At 53.7% G+C, this 22,752-nt stretch overlaps 5 protein-coding genes across 5 annotated transcripts in view; 4 read left to right on the forward strand and 1 right to left on the reverse strand.

Moving 5' to 3' along the window:
* Positions 1-2,450, forward strand: part of ETH_00022935 (syntaxin, putative) — a gene marked incomplete at both ends in the record, with an annotated part of 3,184 nt that extends 734 nt beyond the window's left edge. The window contains 6 exons of the mRNA XM_013372610.1: positions 205-576; positions 782-861; positions 1,142-1,207; positions 1,624-1,701; positions 2,047-2,199; positions 2,421-2,450. Of these exons, the coding sequence (XP_013228064.1) occupies positions 205-576; positions 782-861; positions 1,142-1,207; positions 1,624-1,701; positions 2,047-2,199; positions 2,421-2,450 (779 nt within the window). The remainder of the gene's footprint in view (positions 1-204; positions 577-781; positions 862-1,141; positions 1,208-1,623; positions 1,702-2,046; positions 2,200-2,420) is intronic.
* A 1,971-nt stretch (positions 2,451-4,421) lies between these two features.
* ETH_00022940 (uncharacterized protein) lies at positions 4,422-7,431 on the forward strand (the record flags this gene model as incomplete). The annotated part of the gene is made up of 4 exons (XM_013372611.1): positions 4,422-4,598; positions 4,740-4,863; positions 5,031-5,107; positions 5,308-7,431. 4 exons carry the CDS (start codon positions 4,422-4,424, stop codon positions 7,429-7,431), a joined length of 2,502 nt encoding a protein of 833 aa, XP_013228065.1.
* Positions 7,432-10,032: 2,601 nt separating this feature from the next.
* ETH_00022945 (thioredoxin, putative) lies at positions 10,033-11,847 on the forward strand (the record flags this gene model as incomplete). Its single annotated transcript, XM_013372612.1, has 1 exon — positions 10,033-11,847. One exon carries the CDS (start codon positions 10,033-10,035, stop codon positions 11,845-11,847), a length of 1,815 nt encoding a protein of 604 aa, XP_013228066.1.
* A 907-nt stretch (positions 11,848-12,754) lies between these two features.
* Positions 12,755-14,419, reverse strand: ETH_00022950 (regulator of chromosome condensation domain-containing protein, putative; the record flags this gene model as incomplete). The annotated part of the gene is made up of 1 exon (XM_013372613.1): positions 12,755-14,419. The coding sequence occupies one exon, from the start codon at positions 14,417-14,419 to the stop codon at positions 12,755-12,757; it is 1,665 nt and encodes a 554-aa protein (XP_013228067.1).
* A 3,903-nt stretch (positions 14,420-18,322) lies between these two features.
* ETH_00022955 (60S ribosomal protein L5) lies at positions 18,323-20,323 on the forward strand (the record flags this gene model as incomplete). The annotated part of the gene is made up of 5 exons (XM_013372614.1): positions 18,323-18,395; positions 19,136-19,398; positions 19,513-19,642; positions 19,748-20,178; positions 20,285-20,323. 5 exons carry the CDS (start codon positions 18,323-18,325, stop codon positions 20,321-20,323), a joined length of 936 nt encoding a protein of 311 aa, XP_013228068.1.
* Between the last annotated feature and the right edge of the window lie 2,429 nt (positions 20,324-22,752).

Genomic DNA, 22,752 nt, shown 5'->3' on the forward strand with positions numbered 1-22,752 from the left:
GCTGCTGCTGCTGCTGCTGCTGCTGCACTGCGCGGGCCTCGCCCCGCTTGCCCTGTGTGCCTGTGGGTGGGGCCTTTGGCTGCAGCTTTGCTGCAGTTTGGCTGCTTCAGCATTTCCCAGCCAGCTGCTAGGGGGCCCCCAGCTGCTGCTGCTGGCTGCTGCTGCAGTGCCTTCAGCAAATGCGTTTTTGTGCTGCTGCTGCAGCTCTTTCACCGCTGCGAAGCCAAGCTGCAGCAGCTGGGCCCCCGGGGCCCCTTCCAGGGCTCAGCAACAGATTCTCTGATGCAGCAAAATGCACAAAAAGCTGTTGCAGCGCAGCTGCAGGGCCTCAGCCAGGCCTTCCGGCAGCAGCAAAAAGCTTACTTGGAAGGCAAGCCCCACAGGCCCACAGCCCCCAAGGGGGCCCCTACGGGGGCCCCCACAGGGGCCCCTGCGGGGGCCCCCACGGGGGCCTCTACGGGGGCCCCCACGGGGATTCCTACGGGGGCCCCCATGGGGGCCCCCACGGGGTCCCCGCAGTACCCCCAAGGGGGCTCCCAGTGGGGCCGTCAAGGGGGCCCCAGAGGGTTCCCCCGGGTTCCCCAGGGGAGGCCCTCAAGGGGGCCCCCAGGGGGCCCCCTGGGGGGCCCCCAGGGGGCCCCCACTAGCTAGTGCAGCTGGGAATGGAGCAGCTGAAAAGAGTGGCTGCTGGATGGAGGCTGGTAGAGTTGCTGCGGGGCTGGGCGCAGCAAAGGGGTTTTGAGTTGAGGGTTTGTGTGAGGGTTTAGGGTTTTGTGTGCAGAAATTCGACGAAGGTCTCAGGGAGATGATTTGCTTCCTGATGCTCAGGAGTCAACAGCAGCATCTTTGTCGATGCAGCGAGTCAGTTCTGCTGCAGCATTTGCAGCTTTTTGCTTTTTTGCTTTTTCATTTTTCTCTTTTCTGCTTTTCCTCATTTTGCTTTTTCTTTTTCCACATTTGCAGTTTCCCACGGGAACTTGCTGCTGCTGCGCATGCACCCGGAAGCAGCTTTTTCGAAACTTTCACCTTCTGCCGCTGGCTGCAGCGGGGCCTGCTGCTGCTTCGCTGCTGCTGCTGTTGCTGCTGCCTCGCTGCTGCTGCTGTTGCCTAAGTGCTTGCTGTCTGCTGCTGGGCTCCGCAGGGACTTAGCGACGACATGATGGCCGAGCTGGAAGTCCTCGAGTGCGACGTAGACGTCCGGAGGGAGGTGCGTGCTGCTGCTGCTGCTTTCTGCTGCTGCTGCTGCTTTCTTCTACTGCTGCTTTCTGTTGCTGCTGCTTTCTGCTGCTGCCCTGTGCTGCTGCTTTCTGCTGCTTTTTTCTCCTGCTTTCTGCTGCTGTTCTCTGCTGCTGCTTTCTGCTGCTGCTTTCTGCTGCTGCTTTCTGCTGCTGTCTTCTGCTGCTGCACTTGTGTACTGTTGCCTGCGGGAGTTCAAAAAGCAAATAAAACTCTGAGTGTTTGATGGTCTAGTGGTTTCAACAAGAGTGGATTTTTCGCAAAAGAAACTGTCTTAGAGTCAGTCGTCTTTTCCTTTTTGTCTCACGGCGCCTCCGCGGAGTCTGTTCTTCATGCTGCAGCTGTGAGGGACCCTGCTGCTGCTTCTGTGCGCCACTTTTGCTGCAGGAAATTGCCAAAGTGGCGCAGTCTGTCACAGAGCTTCACCAGCTTTTCAAAGACACAGCAACTCTTGTCATTGAACAAGTGAGTGTTTGCTGCTGTGTGCCGAAGCGGCCGCAGGCGCAGCTGCGGTGTACGTACAGTTGCGCTCCTGTGGCTGCGCTGTCTGCTGCTGAAGCAGCTAATGACTAATGTCTTTGTTTCTTTCGTGGCTGCTGCTGAAAGTTATGGAAATAAAGATGTTTGTTTCTTTTGCAAAGCAGACTAGTCTTTTGAGGGCTCCTTAGCTAGCTAGCCACCAGCTAGCCACCATCTAACCACCAGCTAACCGCCAGCTAGCCGCCAGCTAGCTGCGGCGTTGCGTGCTGCTGCTGCGGCTGCTGCTGTGGCTTCACTCTGTTGCTGCGCTGCTGCTGCGTCTGAGTCCAGGGCACTCTGCTGGACCGAATTGACTACAACTTGGAGCAAGTGGCGCACCAGTCTTCAGAAGCAACTCGGGAGATCCAAAAAGCTGAGCAGAGCCGGCGAAGCGGCTTCGCAGCAAAGTGCATTTACTCTCTTTCGCTGACAATCTTTTTTCTTGTGAGTTGCAGGCGCAGCGGCTGCAGCTGCAGCGCATTCCCGGGTGTCTGTACACCGCGCCAGCTCGCTGCAGCAGACCCCCTTTGGCTGCAAGCCCGCACATTTGCTTCCCGCACGTAGTACTCTCCTGCTGCTTCTGCTGCTGCTGTCTTTGCTTCCTCGCCCAATCTGGCAAAAGACTTAAGGCTGCACTTGCTGCTGCGGGGGGTTTCCTTTTTCAGCTTGTTCTTCTCATCATCAAGCATACATAAGGCCCTCAGCACTTCAAGCAGGCGGCGCTGTTGGCCTGGGGGTTCCCCGGGAGCACTTTGCTGCAGCTTTTTGCTGCTTGGTGCATGCAATCTGTTGGACTCTTTTCACATTTTTTGTTCCTTAAGCCCCGCACTGAGCGGGGGGAGTGGGGGCTTTGCTGTGACTTCATTTGCTACTGGGTTTTCTTCCCTTGCTGCGCCTTTAGCTGCTGCGCCAAGCCAATGTGACTTCCTGCACATGACCCACACTGCTGCCTCTTATTGCCAAAGTGCTGTCCCCTTTCCTATGTGTGAGGCCCCCCTTAAACGCACGCAATCTGGCTTGTTTAGTGCAATTATTTCTAACAACTGCGGCCCCTCAGCAGCAGCAGCTGCTGCAGCAAACAGCAGCCACAGGGCCTGCAGGGGCTGCTTAGGATTAGCCGTCTAGAGAAACCCTGAACACCAGGGCACTTGCACAGTTTGTTTCTTTTTCAGTGCCAGTAGGGTGTGGAATGTGCTATATGGGGGGATGAGCGGGACCAGCCGAACTCGTTTTTGTTTAGTTGTTGTCTTGATGACAAAATTGAAGATAAAGTGTGTCATTCCCACATGCAGCTATTCATGTTGTTCTGGCTGTTTGCTGCGGCTTATCCTGAGGGCAAGCAGTCAGCAAGAGCAAGTGGCTGCTCCTCTGCTCGCTCTTTGGGGAGGTTAGAAGTGTCGCAACAATGTAGCAGAAAATAAATAACCACTTTGTCCAAAGAAGTCTGTTGCTAAATTTTAAAATTTCAAATACGTTTCCCAGAACTAATTATTTCTGATGGTGCGGGGGTGACTGGTTCGCTCAAGAGTTGAACAAGACGTTGGCGCTCGTCATGGCGACGGACACCGGGGACTGAAGGCAGCTCGCTAATGTTAGTGCGCTAATATAAACCTAATTAAATTTACTAATTATTTTATTTCTGTGCGTTTGTTATTATTGTGGTCCACAGCGGGCTGTACCGGGTGACCCTGTAGTGACCTCACAGGAAGTCACTCTGGCCCATTCTGGGCCAGTCACTCACTGAGGTAGCAACTCATGCGTCTCCGCAGCTCAGCTTGCACGCCTTTAGTCAAATTTTTCATGTAAAACAGACTGGAAATAAATAACAACAAAGAAACAGTCAAGCCCTTGGGACTTTAGCCTCAAGCCGAGTCTGCCCTCCCCCCGCGGCTCCCGGTCGCCGCACTGCCGGCACCTTCACTACCCGTGCGGAAAGCTGTAGTTTCACTGCACAGTTTTATATTTCTTTTTAAATAACTTCTAATTTCTTCTCCTGTTCTTCTTATTACAAGCGTAGAAAGTGCATTTTGCATAGTTGCTTCTGCTGGGTCGGCGCCGTGCTCCGCGGGGGCGCCTTACGGCGCTCTAAGGCATTTGAGCATTTGTTCTCCTACTGCTCCTTACTGTGCCTACAAGGGCACTTCTAATTTGTTTTAAGTCTTTTACCTTCTTAAGGCTATCTGGAGGCATAATTCGCGCTTCAGTATCCCTTAACCACCTTTGCCTAGTCTCACGTTCAGTGCTAAACTAAAATTTAAAGCCCTCCGTTCTACTATACCACCTGCCAAGAGTGCGGAAAGCGGAGCATTTCATAATTCTGTTTGCGATTGGTCTGTTCGAGCTGTTTCTTTCCTCGTTGACTTCCTCTTCTGCTACGGTTTTGCCCTAATCGTCTTCTTCTGGTGGCCGCACTGCAAGGAACTTCGAGGTTTCAACTGTTGCATCGTATTGCCCATTTGCCGGTCCAGTTCCCGGCTTTTGCCTTCAGTGTGTCTGTGTCTGTCCTGTATCTCCACCCCAGTGATTTTTGGGAACTTTAATCATATTTGGGTGGTTTTGGCTTGACAGGAGAAGAACAGCAGCGACTGGTTCGTTAGACGATCTTTCCCCAGAACACTCAAAGCAGCCCTGGCCTGGCGCTTCTTTTCCTGCACCCAGTAAGTAACATGGCTCGCCGCAACAGGAAGAACAACAGCGGCCTCAGCAGCAGGGGCCCCGCGCAGCAGCAGCCCCCTAGAGAAGAGCTTGTGGAGGCTGCTGTTGGAGAGGGGGGGCCTTCAGAGCCCTTGCCCAGAGATGGCAGCAGCCCATCTGCAGGGAAATGCAACATGCCTGAGAGCGAGGTGGGCTTCTGCAGCCACATGCATCGCTAGGCTAACTATTGTTTGCCGCGCGTCTGCCTGGCCGCTTCTTTTGCTGCTGCACGTTTCTTTCTCTCGGATTCCAGTGGAAAAGACTTTAAAAATTGTTTTACAACTTCTCAGACGACGCCGGGGGAAGCCAACTACCCCCAGTACCTGAGGGAAAGGGCCATTAGTGCTCTCCTAGAGCTCGAAAGAATGGCTTACAAAAACTTCGAAGAAGCCGTCGCTCTCGCCACAGCTGCGGGTGCGTAGCCATTTCCTAATACCCGTAGCACAGCAATGGCAGCCAAAGAAGCAAGCCAAATCACTTTAAAAAAAGATCTTTTCTTGCGATTCCTCCTCATAAACTTCCCTTTTGAGTGCAGTGCCTCTGCTGGTGATTTGCCTGTCTGCTGCTTCGCTTGCCTGCAGCAAACGCCACTGACGCGCTGCTTGAAATGCCCGTAATCGAACCTCCGCCGAGCGCTCCACGCCCAGCAGCGCAGCCGGTCAGGAGGAGTGGCCCAGTCTTGAGTCCTGAAATGTCCAGTGGTCTTCAACTTGGGCTGAAACATTCCGCCTTAAGAAAGTTTCCTGGCCATACTTTTATCTTCTCTACAAGCGCCCCTAAAAAAAGGCTTTTGAAGGAATTGTTTTGGGCTTAGGGTTTGTTTCTGTGCTGGGGTTTACGGGGTTTCGTACACTGCAGGTTGTGGAGGAGCTGTCGAGCTCTTCTGGCGGCTCCTGCGATTTCGAAAGGTTCATTCAGGAGCTGCTGCGCCTCATTTCAATTGACTTGCGTGTAGAAGTCAGAACAGCCGAGCTGCAGCAGCAGCAGCAGCGGCAGCAGGAAGAGCAGCCGCGTAGCCCTGCGGGAGCGCCGCAGCAGCAGCCACAGCAGCCGCAGCGGCCGCAGCAGCCGCAGCCTCAACAGGTGCCGCAGGCGCTGCCGCCCGTGGCGCTGCAGCGGATCGATCTGCTGCAGCGGCTGGCTTCTACAGAGCCAAAGGACATCAAAGAGGCTCTTTTGCAACGGGACAGAGACTTAAGTGGGGCTCTCCACCTCAGTCTTCTGGAGAGGCTGAGCAGCGGCGAAGAAAGCGAGGCGCTGCACCTGTCGCTGCTCGAGAAGCTTTCCCTTGAGGCTGACTCTCCGCAGAAGAGCAGCTCTGCAGAAAAAGCATCTCGCGGGAAGCAGCAGGCGAGCGCTGCAGCAGCAGCAGCAAGAGGCGGAAGCGACAGCAGAACCCCCCTGTCCATTCGGCAGCAGCTAGCTGAGCAGGAGCGGAAGAGCGAAAACCTCCACTTAAGCCTTCTCGAGAGAATAGGATCTCTCAGTGATCTTCCAGAGGGCTCTGCTGACAGCCAAGCCCTCCACTTGTCGCTGCTTTTCGGCAAGCTGTCCCTGCAGGACGACTCAGGCGCCAGAGTTCCCTGCAGCTCTCAGGGGATCTGCAAAGGCTCAGAGGCAGCAGCCACTCCATCCAGAACAGGAGATGGCGCAAGAGCTCCTCCAGCACAGCCAGCTGCAAGGCCAGAGGCTCAAACTTTCAACAAAAGGGGGCCGCGGATCACTGCAGGTGCCACTCGGGAGGGTGGAGCTGTGGCGAGGCAAAAATTTAGGTTAAGAGCCTGGGGAAGCAGAGGCAGCAGCAGCAGCTGCACAGGAAGCAGCGATTCCACAGAGTGGGTGACAGAGAGCAGCGGCAGCTCCAGGGACAATGGCCCTCTTAACAATGCCCCTCTGCCTCTTCCTATGTCAAAGGCAGGTGCAAAAGCCGCCAAAAACAGAAAATTCCCTGCCGACGCTCCTCAAGGGGCAGCTGAGGGAGCACCTGCTGCCGCTGCACCGGCCAAGGCGCAGCACGCTCGACAAGAGCAGCAAGAGTTGCAGCAGCAACAGCAGCAACAGCAGCAGCAGCAGCAACAACAGCAGCAGCAGCAGCAACAACAGCAGCAGGAGCTGCTACTGCAGCCGCAGCTAAGCCCAGCTCCTTGTTGTTTCAAGGCTGTCCTTCGTAGCACATCTCCTCTTCCCGGAAGCAGACGGCCAGACGTTGTTGGGTTCGACGCCGTTGCCTCTAAGGAGGTTTCTTGTCTACAGGCCCCGCTGGATGCTGCGGTGGTTCGTCAGTTCCAGCCTGCAGCAGCAAGCGTACCGGCAGCAACAGCAGCAGCTGCTGCTGCAACAGCGGGACAGGATCGTCGCCCGTCTTCTGCGGCGCCTCAAAGCGCTATGAGTCCCGAAGCTTTCTGGGACATGTTCTATCAGAAGACATCTCGCAAAATGATCACAGACGCTCCTTTAGCTGCACAAACAGCGCGTCCTGCTGCCCAGCGCCCGTCCACACCATCCTCCGTTGCTCTGTGGAGTGCTGAAGAGGGGAGGAAAAAGAAAGCTACTTGGATCTGGCTCGACTCTGAGAGTTCAATAGACACTCCGTGCGCTGCAAACTGCACCGGCTGCGCCAACCCTTGCGATGAAAGGCCATATGACGCAGACAGCTCCGGCGTCTCCTCTCAAGACAGCCTAAATCTGGCGTCCTTGCCGTGCCTCGTTGTTCGGGGTGTTCCGGTGGCACAGCAGCAGCAGGCAAGGACCCGCGTGGCAGGTCCAGTAGAGGCCAACGGCAGGCCTCCCTTGCTTTTTGAAGATAGCTCTCCGGCTGCAGAAACGGAGGCCGTCGTAAGCGGCGCTTCTCAGGGCTTGAGGGATCAACAAGAACAACAGCAGACTCAGTCATATTTACAAGCTTCTGCAGGGGAAAGATCAACGTCTAGAAGAAAGCAACGAAACCGCAGGCGACGCACCTCCGCTCGCTACCGCCGTTGAATGCCGTAGTTGGCTGCAAAGGAGTGGAATTTCGTGAATATTCCTTCTGTGGTTGTGCTTATTGTTCCATCTGTTCTTGAACTCCACAGCTTTCTTAGCTTGCCTCTACCGCTCCATCCAACTCTTAAAGAAGGACCCTTAATCACCCTCGGGTGTTGCACATGCAGATAATTCAGATTCTTCTCTGGCGCTGCTAGATTTTCTGCTGCAAGGATACGCAGGTGCCACTTAAAATCTGAGCAACGGCAGCGACAGCAACTAAATCAAGTATCGGTGCATCAAGGGTAAATTCCGCAGTATTGAATACGACCCTTCGCAAGTAAGAGTTGACTTTGTGGCTGAGAAATGCAGGTGGCCTTTTCTTGGGTAGACATTTCCCCAGTGATACCGAGGCCAACGCCTCTGGCCAAAATCGCATTGACTTACCTGCACAATAATAATCGTGCCCACACAGTCGACGTTGGGGTGGTTAGGATGGCACTAGAAGCAAAACTGCACTTCCTACGCTGATAATCTTTTTCCTTTATCTCATGGGAACTACACTTACCTGGCTTTATAGCACCGCGGTGAATTTCTTTTCCTCTCTCTCTGAACTGCTGCTGACTAATACCGTGCTCGAGCACTACATGAGCTGCCACCTCCGTCGGAGCTGCCACCTCCGACATCAGTTAGGCTACGCTACCGCTACCGATGGCTAGCTCTGGCAGTGGGAAAAAAGCAGCACATGCCTTCCCATTTTGCAATTAATGGCTGCTGTTCCCTTTCTGCCTTACTGAGTCGTTGAGGGTTTCTTTTTAAAGGCGCAATTGTAAGATCTTTCTCTGTAACTGCTTTTGTCTTACTTTCGAATCGCATGAAACGAAGTGTGTCGGAAGTACCTCGTGGTTGTGGACCGTCTCGGACGGCGGCAAACATCTTAGTTTGTCTGTGAAGGGGCTAGCGCAACTCAGCGCTCAGTCATAATAGCATTTCAAGTCAAGGACTTTCGGCCACGAAGTCCGTAGTGTAGCACAATGCGCCAGTATCAGTATTTACTGCAGCCTAGAGATGAACAAAATGCTACCCGGAGCTTCGCTGTCTGCACGTGCTGCGTAGCATTAAGTGAAGGGGGACAAGAAAAGAAAGGAGCAATCACAGTCTTGCTGTGAGTGCCCACAAATCACTTCCGCGCAAGCTTGCAGCCCCTAGCGAGCGCCATGGGCAGCTTAACTTGACAATTTTGTAAGCTTTTCTCTTTTTGACGTAAAACCTGTGACTCGACGCCAATTCTGCTGCAGTATCTACCAGGATGAGAGGTGAGTGCTTAGTAAAGAGACAGTTAACATGATATCTCAGTTCTGGTTTGCGAAGAGTGCATAGTTTGCGAGTTTTGTTGGTGCTCTCTTGAGCGTTTAAGAAAGTTTTCATGTAATGGCCCTTTGTTTGCTTCTTCAGACTTACTCAGTGCCTCGTCTCGAAGGCTACCTTGAGAAAACCTCGTTATTACGAGCTGCAATTCCTGTTGCTTCCAAAGTATCGAAGTTGGGGCTTCTTCAGCTCCAGCAGGGAGCACACTGCCACGTGGATGCTGACGTCTGTAACCTTCTGCGTACCCATCAGTCTACGCAAGCATTGCACCAAGCTTTACGTCAGTACTTCAGGGTTCGAAACTAGTGCTTTTTACAAGTGTCATGCTCTGTCTGAGAGCAGAAACTGTTCAAGTCCAGTCTTCATCACCATGCATAAAAATGCACGATGAAGAAGACTTGACGCGCAGTTCAGCGCTAGCGCCGAAGTCCACGTGGCGGAAAAGGACCCCGTGCTCGATCCGCAAATGCCGTCGAACCTGCTCTTTTGCTAGACGTAACATTAGCACTGGAATTTGAATTTGCAACTATCAACAGCTTGAAGCCCAGAGGTAAGGAAATGCAAATCTGCAGCTAAACTGCGAAATGCCGTTATCAGGTAAGCTGGGGCAGGAGCCTGCAGTGTCGAGGGCTGCCTTATGGCCACTAGAGCTTCTGAGTAGCGGAGACGCATCGGGGGTACAGCGTCCGCTGAAGTATTGTTGTGTTTGTCGCAATCCGTCAATGAAGTGTAAGTCGTTGCACCGTGTCCTGGAGTGGAAAACTCCATAAATAAACAGAGTTTTCTGGAATCAGGCTTCCTTTGCATGTGTGGCTCGCGTGTGGGCTGCAGGTGTCGTGTTATCCAGCTACGACTCTTGCCTAGTTGTTGGCGCGGGCCAAACACTGCTGTCGGAGTTGTGTTTTTGGCGTTTGCTGGTGTATAATTTAGATGTTTAGATGGGAAGCAACACGCGTTAATCATCTTGGCTGATTTGTTTCATGCGCAGGCTTCAGGGTGTTTCAGCGGCGGCTGCTTTCCTCTCTTCGTTCTCTTGGCCGCCGCATCCCGTCTGCGTTTTCCCGTCAACTTTCATACTATTGGCTGCTATTTTTCCTTTTTTAATATCTTTACTTGAGAGCTCCCAATCCAGCCAAAATACAGGCGTGTTGCGCCGCCCGAGGGGCCCTGGCGCTGTCGGTGCGGCTCCCGGATGCGTACAGCGTCTGACCTTCCCTTCCATATTGCTTTGTCTCCATCGTTGCCTTTGAAGAAATGGTGATGTTCTCTAGAGCTGGCGTTTGGCCCGCGGGTGCCAGGCGAGCGAAGACAGCGCCGCCGTTGGTGCTGTTGGCAGCGGCCTTCTTCCTGGCCGCGTGCTGCAGCATTGTGAACGTCGTCGGATCTGAAGAAGGCGCACAATCCGAGCAGAGTGTGTACCGCGAGGAGCAGAAGGAAACGGCTGCGACGGACGAGAAGGCTGCAGCGGAGGACGGGGTGGTGGCTCTCAACGGCGAAACATTCAGCGGCTTCATCGCGGCGCACCCCCTGGCGCTGGTGATGTTCTACGCGCCGTGGTGCTACTGGTCTCGCTCTGCGCTGCCGGAGCTAGACGCCGTGTCCAAACTGCTGTCGCACCACACCCCCCCGGTAGTTGGCGCGAAGGTCGACTGCACTGACAACGAAGACCTTTGCAACCAAGAGTACATCCGAGAGTACCCGACGATCCGGCTATATGTGGAGGGGGTGGGCCATTTGTACGAAGGCAGGCGCTACAGGACGCACATGGTGCACTGGGTGGACTTGAAGGTGGACCGCGACAAGCAAGTGGCCTCGCCAGCCCACTTGGACGAACTTGTGAACAGCAGCCGCAGCGGCGAAGACGGGCAAGTGGTGGTGGTTGCTGCTTTCCCCCCGCACTACAACCGCGGGAGCTTCCAGGCCGTCGCCAGGGCCTTTGGGGAGGAGGTTTTGTTCGCAGACACAACAGATCCGGAGCTCGCGACTCGCCTGGTGGACTCGCACGTGCTGCCTCGCCTGCCCGAGGAGGAGAGGGGGAAAACTGAGACCACGCGGCAGCTGAAACCTCCTTTCGTGGTGGTCTTCACTCCCCACAAGGGCGAAGTGGGTGTGCACATTTACAAAGGGCCTGTAGACGAAGTGAACGCGCTGCGCTCCTTCATACGCCAGTGGCTCTTCCCGGGGGTTTCGGTCTTCGACTCGGACAGCATTGGCAGCAGCTTTTTCAGCGACCCCCGCCCCAAGCTTATGCTGCTGCTGGACTCGAACAAACACGAGGCCACGCTGAAGGAAGTCGAGAAGACAGACTCCAAGGACCCTCTCCTGGCTGCCTTCCGCGCCGTCGCCGAGAGGAACCGGGCCTCTCTTGCTGCGGCTGTCTCGGGAAACAGCAAAAACTTCGAAAAGCAGCTCATGGGCCTCTTGGGAGTTGAAGACGAGACGCTGCCTCAAGTGCGCGTCATGCGGGTGAGCCACAACACAGAGGGGCCCCAACACCCTGCAAAGAAGTTCCGGCCTGCTTCCCCATTGCCCACAGCAGCGGAGGGCAAGGAGGCTGTGGAGCAGGCCTTGCAGGCCTTTGTTTCCGCAGTGCTTTCGCAGCAGCTTTCTCCGTACTTCAGGTCTGAGACCCCCCCTGAGGTGCCGGAGCCACGGGGGAAGGTTCGGACCCTGGTGGCTTCCACATTTGCAACTGAGGTGCGGAAAGAGCCAAATGTACTTGTCGAATTTTACGCTCCTTGGTGCGGGTTCTGCCGGAAAATGGAGCCTGCGTACAAAGAACTGGCCAAGCGAGTCGCGGGGGTGTCTGGGCTGGTCATTGCGCGCATTGACGCCACGCGAAACGAAGTCGAAGGGGTGGTTATTGCTGGGTACCCGACCCTTTACCTTTACAGGAAGGGAGATAAAGAGCCTGTGCTGTATTCGGGGGACAGAAGCACGCGAGATATGCTGAAATGGCTCAGTATTCGAGTTCGAGGCATTGCGCGCTTTGATGCAGAAGAGTTGATGGCAAAAGACTTGTTGGGTTCGACTGGGAGCGGTCCCGCCTCAGTCCTTGAGGAACTTTAGCCGGAGGTCCAATAGGTGACCTTAGGCCACAAACTCCGCTCGTGCTGCTGTTGCTGCTTCAGAGAGAGCAGCACCGGCACTAGCCACTGCAGCAACAGCAGCTGCAGTGTTGTTTGCTGCTGCTTCCACTCCGGGGTGCGTTTCTGTTGCTGTCCGGGGCTCTGGCAAGAAGAGCACGGCCTCGTCCTTCGACATATGCGGCTGGAGCGATGTGGCTGGGGTGCATGTACAGCGCAGGGAGTGCCTTGACACCCCAAACCCGTCTTTGAGACGAACTGCCCTCAGGCATTTGGTTGGCCCATCTTTTGTTCTGTCAGGAATGCGAGGGTGTCTCATAGCGGAGTAATTTTTAAAACCTATAGGCAGGCGCTGCCCCTGTTAGCTTTTCTTGCTGACCGCATGCAGGGGGGCGCGCTAGAGTCTCCTCACTCGCAGCCGCTGTTTCGAGTGCAGATATATAGCTGCCTTTTTTTGACTCCACTCCCTTTCCTTGTTTTATGGCCGCACTTGTTAATAAAGCGGGCGCAGCTAGCTTGCAGTGACCACAACTACGCTATGCTATGCCCACTGCAGGGTCTGCTTACTACAGTGAGATACCTTCTAGCGTACACAAAATAAGCAGTGTGCCGGGTAGTGAGTAACGCTGGCTTTTGCTCTCTCTCGCTTCAGGCGGGGGCCCCCTGTGGATAGAAAGCTCATGGGGGTGCCCCCCTTTGGTGGCGAGCAGAGTCTCTAGCAAAAAAACAGCCCGTTTCTATGCTCCTGCCTCTTACGTTCGAAGCTGGAGGCAGTCTGTGTGCGTTCTGCTGAGAACGCAGCGGACACCCTGTGCACAGAGGCCGCAGCAGCAGCAGCAGCAGCAGCGCCGTCTCGGTGTGTGGCCGCGCGAAGGTTGTGTGACCACTGGTCACGCCTTGTCTGGCCGCGTCGCTGCAATAGTGTGGCAGCCCCCGCAGGAGGCCAAGGCCACCTTCTGGCCTTCAGCGACGAAAACCTCGACGGGGACGTCTCGCGAGGCTGCGGGGCTCTCGAGGAGGCCCCCCCTCCCCAGCTGGCCCTCCCGCCCGCGGCCCCACACGAAGAGCCTGCCGCCCCCGCACACTGCGAGGCTGTGGCCCTCGCCGCCGCTGATTCGCGTGCAGGGCCCCACAGGGGGGCTCTCGGGGGAGGCCGCGAAGTCCACTTTTCGGGGCAAAGGGATGTCCAGGTGAGTAGAGTCCGCGCACTGGCCGTCTTTGCCGTATCCCCAGACAAAGACTCTGCCGTCCTGGGTGAGGCAAAGGCTGTGCTGGGCGCCGCAAGCCACGGCAACGACTCGCTGGTCCCGCAGCGCGGTGACCAGCTGGGGGGCCTCCACCGTCCGGGGGGCCCCCCCGAGGCCCAGCTGGCCGTAGCAGTTGCTGCCCCAGGAGTACACGAGGCCCCCCTCGCTCAGCGCCACGCAGTGGCTCTCCCCGCAGGCCACCGCAGTGGCCCGCGCGGGGCTCCCAGCCTCGGCGGGCAGCGCCACACGGCGGGGCTCGTGAGATGGCCGCTGGCCCTCGCCAGCGCGGCCCCCCAGCGCCCCCCCAGTCCTCGCCTCGCCCCACACGAAGACTTCGCCTGCAGCAGTCACTGCGGCGCAGACTCTGTCCCCGCAGGCGGCCCCCACGACCTTCTCTGCAGCGAGGGGCCCCTCGACTTGGCCGGGGGGCAGGCAGGGGGGCCCCCTCGAGCGGCCCCCGAAGACGTCCCGGCTCCCCAGGCCCTCCAGCCGGTACGGGGGGGCCCCCGGCCGCCCCTGCTGCTGCTCAGCTGCAGCTTCCTGGGATGTGCGGCCGCACTGGCCGTGGCTGTTGCTGCCCCACGTGTACAAGTGCCCCAGCTCCGTCACTACCAGCGAAAAGCCATTCCCGCAAGACACCGACACCGGCCTGTCCCCCTGCTGCAGCGGCAGCACAATCTCCCTGGGGCCATCTGCAGCAGCCAGGCCCCCGCAGTCCCCTGCAGCTCCTCTTCCCCACGAAAAGACGCGCCCTTCCGAGGTGATGCATGCGGAGTGCCGGGGGCCTCCGGAAAGCGCCACGACTGTTTCCTCAGGCCTCAGCGGGAGAGAAGAAAGCAGCACGGGAAAAGAAACTGAGAGAGCGGAACCCATTCCAACTTGCCCGTCAATGTTGGAGCCCCACACGTACACCTGAGACGCTCCCGACGAAGCGGGAGAGAGGCAGTGGGCAATGCTGCTTCTGCTCCCCTTGCTGCTGCTCCTGCTGCTGCTGCTCCAGCCAAGGATGCACAACGACAAGCCTGTGGCAGCCAACAATAATGCGCTGCCTCCTCTCTGCTCTGCGCCCTCGCCATAGCAAGAGCTACTCTTGCAACTGCCACTGCTGCTGCTCTTCTCGAGAGCGCTGCGGCAGCTGCTGCTCTGTACGTTTGAAGGGGCACAAGAGCCAACGACAGCCGCAGCTGCTGCATCAACACTGCGGAAACCCTGAGTGGGACACAACACGCTCCAGGCCCTATGAAGCTTCAGGGCTCCCCGCTTACCCGCGAGGACCCCAAAGGTTTTTGCTGTTGCGGCGATTGACATGACGTTTCTCACGCGCAGGAGGTTTCGGCTCTAAGTGTGCAGCAACGCAGCTAATCGAAAATGAGCGTTGAAGACAGTGAGCGGCGCGATCGATGCGATCGGAAAGCTCACACGGCCTAGCGAAACATCAGAAGGCGTGCTCAAGAAGAAATGGTGGGACTTGTGCTCGGGCCATGCCCATGACGCCCCAGATTTATTGAGGTGTCTCAAAGCTAGGGATCACAAAGACCCTCCGTTATTTGTCTCACGAATCCGGCAGAAGTTTACGAGCGACGGAGCAGAGTAGCAAACCAATTCAATGGAGTGTAGCCAACCGGCGGGGCTGGAGCATGTGCTTGCATGCATGAATATACGATAAAAAACAATTTAGCCTTCCTCACGCTGAGAAACAAACAACTTGTCACAGAAATAACGTTCAATAGAAGTAGCTGAACAGCATCTAGCTCACCTAGCGTGACGTAGCAATCGGGATGATTCTGTCTATATCGCTGTGAGACCTTGTCCCCTTGGTCCTTAAGGGACGCTGTATACTGAATAACTGCATATTAGATGCATTTGTTTCACAAAAATAAAGACACCAGGGGCAGGATCTTGCCTAGAGAGCCTACTGGCTGCAATCCGAGCCGGAAGATCGTCAAATACCGCGCCCAAATGAGGGGCCGTGTGGTCGTGTTCTGCAGCAAGGTTTCCTCGCTGAAATGTAGATCACGAGCATCTGCTGTTGAAGTAGCAATGTGAAAACTCGGGAAAATGTATGCAGAGTGACTGGGCCGATGTAGGCTTCGTTTGGTTCAAGTAGCAAGCGGTCCTTCCTCTTGCAGAACCCTTCCCCACAGAGTTGGAGCCTCATTTCTGTTCGTCTGACACACAACAGAATTGATGCCTGCGCTGGTAAGGAGGGATTCTGCTGCTTTGTTGAGGTTTACACTGCAGTATTTTGTTGGAGGGCAGTGGGCGGCCCGCTTCGAACAGATCAGCCACCCGAACCCACTCGAGCCCAGCCTTCGATGAACACTCTCTTTATTCAGAGAGAAAAGAGCCGATCTGGCCGTGCCTGACGTGGAATGCCAGGAGAGAAACGAGATATCTTTTCTAGCCTGCAGCTAATAACTAAGTGGCGGGATGAAGTGGCAAGGTTCCGGGGCTGACTCTAAATCGTGCAGAACGCCCTTAATGTCTTGGGAAAAAAAGAGGCACCTTGACACAGGAGCTGTCTGCAAGCTAGAACAAAAGTTGCCTCTAAACGATTCACTCGCAGGGGACGGCTGACACGGTATGCTGCAGGCTGCCATTTAGGCGCAGCTCTGGTTGCTAGTCAGTCCCTAAGACACGACGCCGTGCCCCTGCCATAACACGTGAAAAAGGTGACAAGCTTCGTTGCAGTTATCCCCCAACCAATTCTGAAGAGTATCGTTTTAAGTATACTTAGTCCTTTTTTGCGAAGATACTGCTTTACGCACTCATGAGGTGCGGTCGTTCGACTGCAGCAACCCTCCAGCAAGAACGCAGTTTCCTACTGTTTTGCATCGGTGGACAGACGCAGCTACCTCGTTTTCCTCGGAGCCTTGGCCGTGTATCTATTTACTCTTTTCCTCACGCGGAAACGTTTCAGCGAATTTTTGTGTAGTCCCTCATCAAGTCAGTAACAAAATCCAGCTCATCGGATCTCCTGCAGGGACTATGGCGAGGGGCATAGAGCTTGGTATTTCTGTGAAGAGGAATACTTCGATGGCACTTACTTTGCGACTTCACCCCGTTGTACAGCGCGCTGTAATTGGTGTTTCTGAGTATGTAAGGAGCGGACATAGATGCAACAGTTCTTCCCGCCAGGAAATGGGCGAGGAGTATCCGCCACAAGGTCGGCTGAACGTCATACAGGGTTTATCCCGTAGCTCGGAATCCAAGGCATTGTGTGTTTTCATACTTGCAACTCTATTAGTAAAGACGGGACTCGGACACTCGAAACAAGACATATACTTCCTTATGTAGGGTTAATAGAGACATACACATATTCATTAGTTGAGTAAGTTTGACGAGTACTTTAGACTGCCGCTACTCTTGGGGAATGATGAATTTACTACGTTTGCTTTTTATATAAAAATGCTGTTTGGAATTCTGCTTATGTGGAGCGCAGCTGGCAACTGAATCAATGTTTGTAAGAACAGCATACGGCCGCCAATGAGAGTTAAGCGTGTAGAGGTGCCTGCGCTCAGTGTTTCGATTTATTCGACCTCAACGTCCTGATTGCAAACTAGATTTTAGGAAGCATGCCTGTTGGACGAGAAGCTGAGGCTGCATCCAGGACGCTGCTCCAACATGAGCCCCTGATGGCCCGGGAGGCAGCATGGCTTCTTCAAACTAAAAGCGTGTTCTGTGTGAGATTTCTTTTTTAAAAGAATGAAAAAGGAGCTTGCTGAAGTCAAAGGTGCATAGCACAATTTTGGCGTTGGTGAAGCCCCTTTGGATTTAATCTTCCTGTACAGAAACGGGTGATGAGGAGTAAACGCCAGCAGAATACCCTCCAAACTCGGATAAGTGCGCAACTGATATGGTATTGCATTAAAATCCCGCACAGGGGCAGACTGTATGGCCATTTCCCAAGTGATTCCCTGCCATTATTCTTTTCGTTTTACTAATCAAGTAGGCTCACCACGCTCACAATCAGCATGAGGCTGCGACAGTGCTATCATGCCGTCTGGTTGTGCACGTCACTGTGCATACTCTTCCCCTTGTGGCCTCTGTTTGCCAGGTAGAAAATTGCTGGGCTGTGTGTCGCTGTTGTTGCTGCACTTGGTGCTGCTGCTAGAGTTGCTGTTTGCTGCTGCTGCTGCTGGAATTAGCCCACTAAAACTGTTTTTAGCAGTGTGAATATCTCTTTGGTGTGCTGTCGACTTGGGTGTGTTGTGTTGCTCAGCTGTTTTGCTACAACTGCTGCTGCCGCAGCTGCTGTTGCTCGTCAGCACGACCTTAATTCTTTACAATCTGGTGAGTATCTGCTTATGTATCATGGCTTGTCCTGCACCTTTTCAAGCCACGACGGAATATTTTTGGATATTTTTGGTAGCTAGCGGTACTGAGAGCCTACAGTTGAAACAGGGCCACCATGGGCCATAGTACTGTACGCCGTACTTCGTCACACTGAGGCTTATCAACCCTCACAAGACCAAAACAAAGTAGGCAAGGATTAAGACGATTTTCCTCGGAAACTTGCTGTTCTGAGTACAGAAGTACTGGATTAGTTCGTTCCATAATGAAGACCTCGCGTTATTCTTTGCGATGTTTCGGGCCGGACACTCCTTTTTTGTCACGTGTGTAGCATGCCACACAGTAGCTTGGGCAGCCAGCTTTCTAGCACGCCTAAAGTTGCTGAGCCAGTTTGAATGTATTCCTGAAAATTTCTAGGTACAGTAGTGCCTTTCACACTGCGTAGCGAAAATCCAGTGCACGCAACATAACCATCATGCTTGTTCGCGTGGGATACGGATAAAGTAGACAGCATCCGCAGCGCTGGACTGCATTACTGAAGTTGAGATGGGCATAACGCTGTGACTACGTGCTGCGGCTTTAACGATGGCTCATTAAAATAACGGAAACGGCATGGGCCCAAATATAAAATGAGGCGTTTGTGCAGTGGCCTTTTTCCAACCAGTACTGGACCTTCTCGCAAAACATGAAGTGAGATAATTTTCTTTTCCTATGAAAGAGATAATTTTTGTCGTATGATTTTCGGCGCGTAGACTGCTAATGTATTCCGGGGCTTCTCGGTGTGGGGCTTGGCTGGGACGACGCGTCAGAGGGGCAGCCACTCCTCCATGTTGATGTACCTCACCGCAGCCGGCGTGAGGGTCCGCATGCTTGCCCACAGCGCACTTTGTTGCCGTTTAGACGCTTCGGTACGCAAAGATGGCTTTCGTGAAAGCAATTAAAAACAAAGCGTACTTCAAGCGCTTCCAGGTCAAGTACCGCCGGCGCAGGGGTGAGCAACTGCTGCATTGGAATCTTGTGGAGAGCGGGGGACCCCCATTTCCTGAGCAACACCTCCTAAACTAACATTAAGGCATCAGATTTATATGTTTCATGCACAACAGGGAGTGTGGCCCCCGCGTTTTCCGCGTTCTTGGTACCTCCTGTTCGATGGCGGCCCCGCCATGTCGGCTCCCTTGTGGGGAGCACCGACGCGCTTGTGCTTCCTGAATCAGTGTAAAATTTTGATGCTTGCATAGTGCGCGTTGGTGCTCTGAGTGCTCGGAGCTTTGTTTTTTTGCTAGTTCTTCTGTGTAATGCGTGAATCACTGCCAATTTGCTTTGCCGGGACGGAGCAGTCGATACTACTGCAGAGTTTCCAATCCTGTTAATCCCAGGTGTGTTCCTTTCGTGGATCTTTTCACGAGAAGAGTGGCCGGTGCGTACATAAAGGTTGTCGTGGAGGCTGTCGGCTACACACGCCGAATTGTTTCCCCGATAGACACAGCGTGCGTGGGGCTTTATAAGTGTACTGCTCTGGTGCACTTAGTCCTGCGGGCGACAGAAAGTCTTTCGGCACATTAAACCGGCGACTTAAACCGACGCTTGTTTTCAAGAGCTGAGTCGTCAGCTGCCACCAGACAAGCGCCGACCTGTCTACGCCAACAGTCTTCTGAGACGATAGCACTGCATACAGTGAAAGGGGCATTGTCGAAGTACTATTGGTGTTGTGTTGCGTGCTTGCCATTGCAGAGGGAAAGACGGACTATGCCGCGCGGAGGCGCTTGATTCTTCAGGATAAGAACAAATACAATGCGCCGAAGTACCGCTTTGTTGTGCGTGTTACCAACTCACGCGTCCTCTGCCAGGTGATGTATGCCACCCTGCAAGGCGATCGTCTTGTATGCAGCGCAGACTCCCAGGAACTGACTCGCTATGGAATTAAGGTTGGGTTGACGAATTACTCGGCGGCGTACGCCACGGGCTTGCTCCTAGCCAGGAGGCTTTTGAAGCAGGTAGGTTTTTAGAAAGAGTAGATACTAGAAACAGGAGCTGAGGCAAGAGCTCGTAGGACTTCCCCTCGGACGTTTCATCTTTTAGATTGCATGTATATCGACTTGCGCTCTCAGAAGGGTTTGGCTGATGAATTTAAAGGCCTTGAAAAACCCAGTGGTGAGGAGTACCACATTGAGGAAGTGTCAGAGGAGCGCCGGCCCTTCAAATGCGTCCTAGATGTAGGAATTGTCGCGACAACCGTTGGTAGGTCTGGGCTTTGGGGGAAATTTTCTTGCTCGCGGTACATGGGTTAGAGATAAAGTTGCGGAAATGCTTCTCGAATTTTCTTTTGGCCTTGTGCGCCCACAGGCAATAGGGTTTTTGGTGCTATGAAGGGTGCTTGTGATGGAGGCCTTCATATTCCACACAGCAACAAGCGTTTCCCAGGTTTCACAAAGGGAGAGGACGGCGCCGATGATTCCTACAACCCTGAAGTTCACCGTGCACGCATTTACGGTCTGCATGTTGCTGAGTATATGCGCACACTGAAGGAGGAAGATCCAGAGAGATACCAGGCGCAGTTTTCTGCCTATATTCGCAATAAAATCGACCCTGACAGCATAGAGAAGATGTACGAGGAAGCCTTCCAGAAGATCCGGGCCAACCCAGACCCAGTCAAGAAGGAGGCTAGAGAAGTCAAGAGGGTTCGCCAGGGAGCTATGATCAAGACAGCGAAGTCACAATATGTACGAAATGTCAAGCTTGATAAGGAAACGAGGAAGGAGAGAGTCCTCAAGAAGGTCAGTATGTCGGGTACATCCGTCAGGCGATACCTTGTGAGAGTCCGAATTTTCCTTGCGTTTTGTTTATAAAATAACGAACATCTCAGTTTGCTTTTGCCTGCAGATCCAAATGGTCGCGGACAAGATGGCAGAGGAGGAGTAATCGGCATTCGCTCAATATAGTGAACAATAGCGCAAGGAGCACCCAGAGGCTCAGTGCGTTACATGCTGCGACTAATAGGCAGTTACTCTTCATTTCCAACGCGGTTTATGGATTTCGTTTGCGAGGAAGCAAAACTCAACTACACTTTTCGTCCTAATACCACTTACACCGCGTCAGCTAGTCCAACGAAGCGTTACAGATGCCGGCTAGTATTTTAGATTATTTGCAGATCAACTTTGAATTTCCTATTCTGATAAAGGACACAATGTGTTAGTTGCACATAACACGAATGCTCCTGTGTCTTTCGTTTTCTCAATCCTACAGTATCTCCTCCACGAGCTTCCCTTGTGCCGTGGAAGGTCGTAAGATAGGTGAGACTAAGAATAGCACGGACGCTGCATAGTTGAATGCAAGCATGCTTCGATAGGCAAACAGCTTGGATTCTGGAACGTTCCGTGCATACCTAAATTTCTTTACGGTGCTTTATATAATTTTCTTGGCGATGGTGGCAGGCTAGATTCGGTGTTGCCGTGCTGCGTGCGTTTTGGCTTGAGCGCTTCCTAATTTGGGTTAAATGGAGCGATTTCCATCAATTTTATTTATGGTGTAGAACTGCGTGTTTAGCTCGGTGCGATCCACCAACACACCGTGCGCTTGCGCAGAAGGGCCCACAATGATGACAACATTCTTTCCCCATCGAATATCCTTAACGCTAGAAAGGAGATGGCGATTGAGTTCAGGACTTTTTCTGACTTGGCCCAGCGTTCCGAACTGCATTAAGTGTTGCTACTTTTATTGATGTCGCCTGGAGGATGATAAGCATTTTCCACAGACCTGTTCTGAACAGTGTAGGTGTGGACGCGAAAATCGCTGACATTGGGAATCGTGTTTAGCTGCTAGATGCATTTGCATGCTAGGTGTATTTAGACGCGCGGAGGATGAAATAAGTTCTACAATCACGACGGTCTGCGGACGTCCTAGGTCTTTTGCCAGGGCTATGTCGAGGGTAGAACTATGCTGAGACCATAATTGTCATATGCTGAGTGTTGTGTACATCGTCTATTTGCAGAATTGTTGAAGCATCATTGGCCGAGCTCATAGTCTGAATCCACGCTCAGCTGCTGGCTGTTACTATCCGATTGTGGATGGTTTGTGTGCGTTCATGCGTCCAAGCTCGGTAGAACAAACCTTTCCTCTCATTTGTGGCGCAACTGGCGTCGGAAGGCGCAGGCCGTGTGCGCTGCATCCATAAGGTCAGAACAGCAACAATGAATTTGATTGACTGGATCTGCATGTGGCTGGCCTGTAAAGTGTGTCTGGTGCTTGCTGAATTGAGCAGTGGGATGACTTACATGACCATCAAATTCCGAGGGTCAGCTGGCCGCTGCGGAAAAGAAAAACTGCTTACCAAATCTGACACAGAACAATTCACATAGAGCGGACAGTGACACAATCTCTGTTGTGAGCGCTCCCGACGATGAAATACTATTTTATGACCATCTTTCGGGGCATAATTTTATTGCTGAAATAAACAGTTCTGAGGGGTTGGCTCGTAATTTGGTTGATTGCAATGTGAAAACAAATGTCGCTCAGGCAACCTTTGATGAAACATTTCATCTAGGAAGTGCCGTCTGATTGCAAATTTGCCATGGGCAGACCACTCAAGCATGAGGGGTCGCCTATTGGTGCGTGCGGAGAGATGTGTCTGAGTTGCCTATTTTCGGTGTGACAGGGCGATAGGTTGAAGAATGTAATGACGCACGAATCAAATTCACACGCAGTGCTTGCGTCTGGGTACGCTCCCTGTGTGTGTCAGTAGGCGTGCAAGAGCGTTTTCCGAGGGATATAGTTGGAGCCTGGGTTTTGCAGCGTCTGCTCGCACTAGGTCCTATTGTTCCCGTTCCCCCCTTGAACAAGATTTGTTGATAGCAGGAGGTTAAGCAAGCGCTTGGTCCGCGCAGCGGTGTTCCGCGAATGCATGGGATTGCAGACTGTGTTGCATGGGAGATAAAGTAAATGCGGGCGACGCGTAGGGCGCATGCACAATGAGTGGTTTAGCCACTGTGTGAGTGCATTACATTACGTTGGCGTGCGGATGATACTCTACTGCCACCGCCGAATGGCTTTGTGTGGAGAGAGTACAAACAATCCATCAAATAAACTGCTGATCGCCACGGTGCTGTTGTTTATGTGTGCACATTATACATACAGTATCACCCGCGAAGCTGGTCAGGCAGGTGCGTGTTCTGTTTGAGCTACGGTCGCTCCCGCCTATTACCCACTCGCGGCAAAATGACGTCGCCTTGGAGTTCTGTTTTGGCTAGGAAGCCGCTGAGGCTTATCGCTGGAGTCAAAGCCCTCTTGAAGTCGCACATGGGTTGTTTGCTGCGTATGTGGTGAGGATGGTGAAGGGCTCAGCGCTGTATGGA

This window comes from Eimeria tenella, genomic scaffold (assembly GCF_000499545.2).
Source record: "Eimeria tenella Houghton genomic scaffold, Eth_scaff100, whole genome shotgun sequence".
NCBI classification, from domain to species: domain Eukaryota; phylum Apicomplexa; class Conoidasida; order Eucoccidiorida; family Eimeriidae; genus Eimeria; species Eimeria tenella.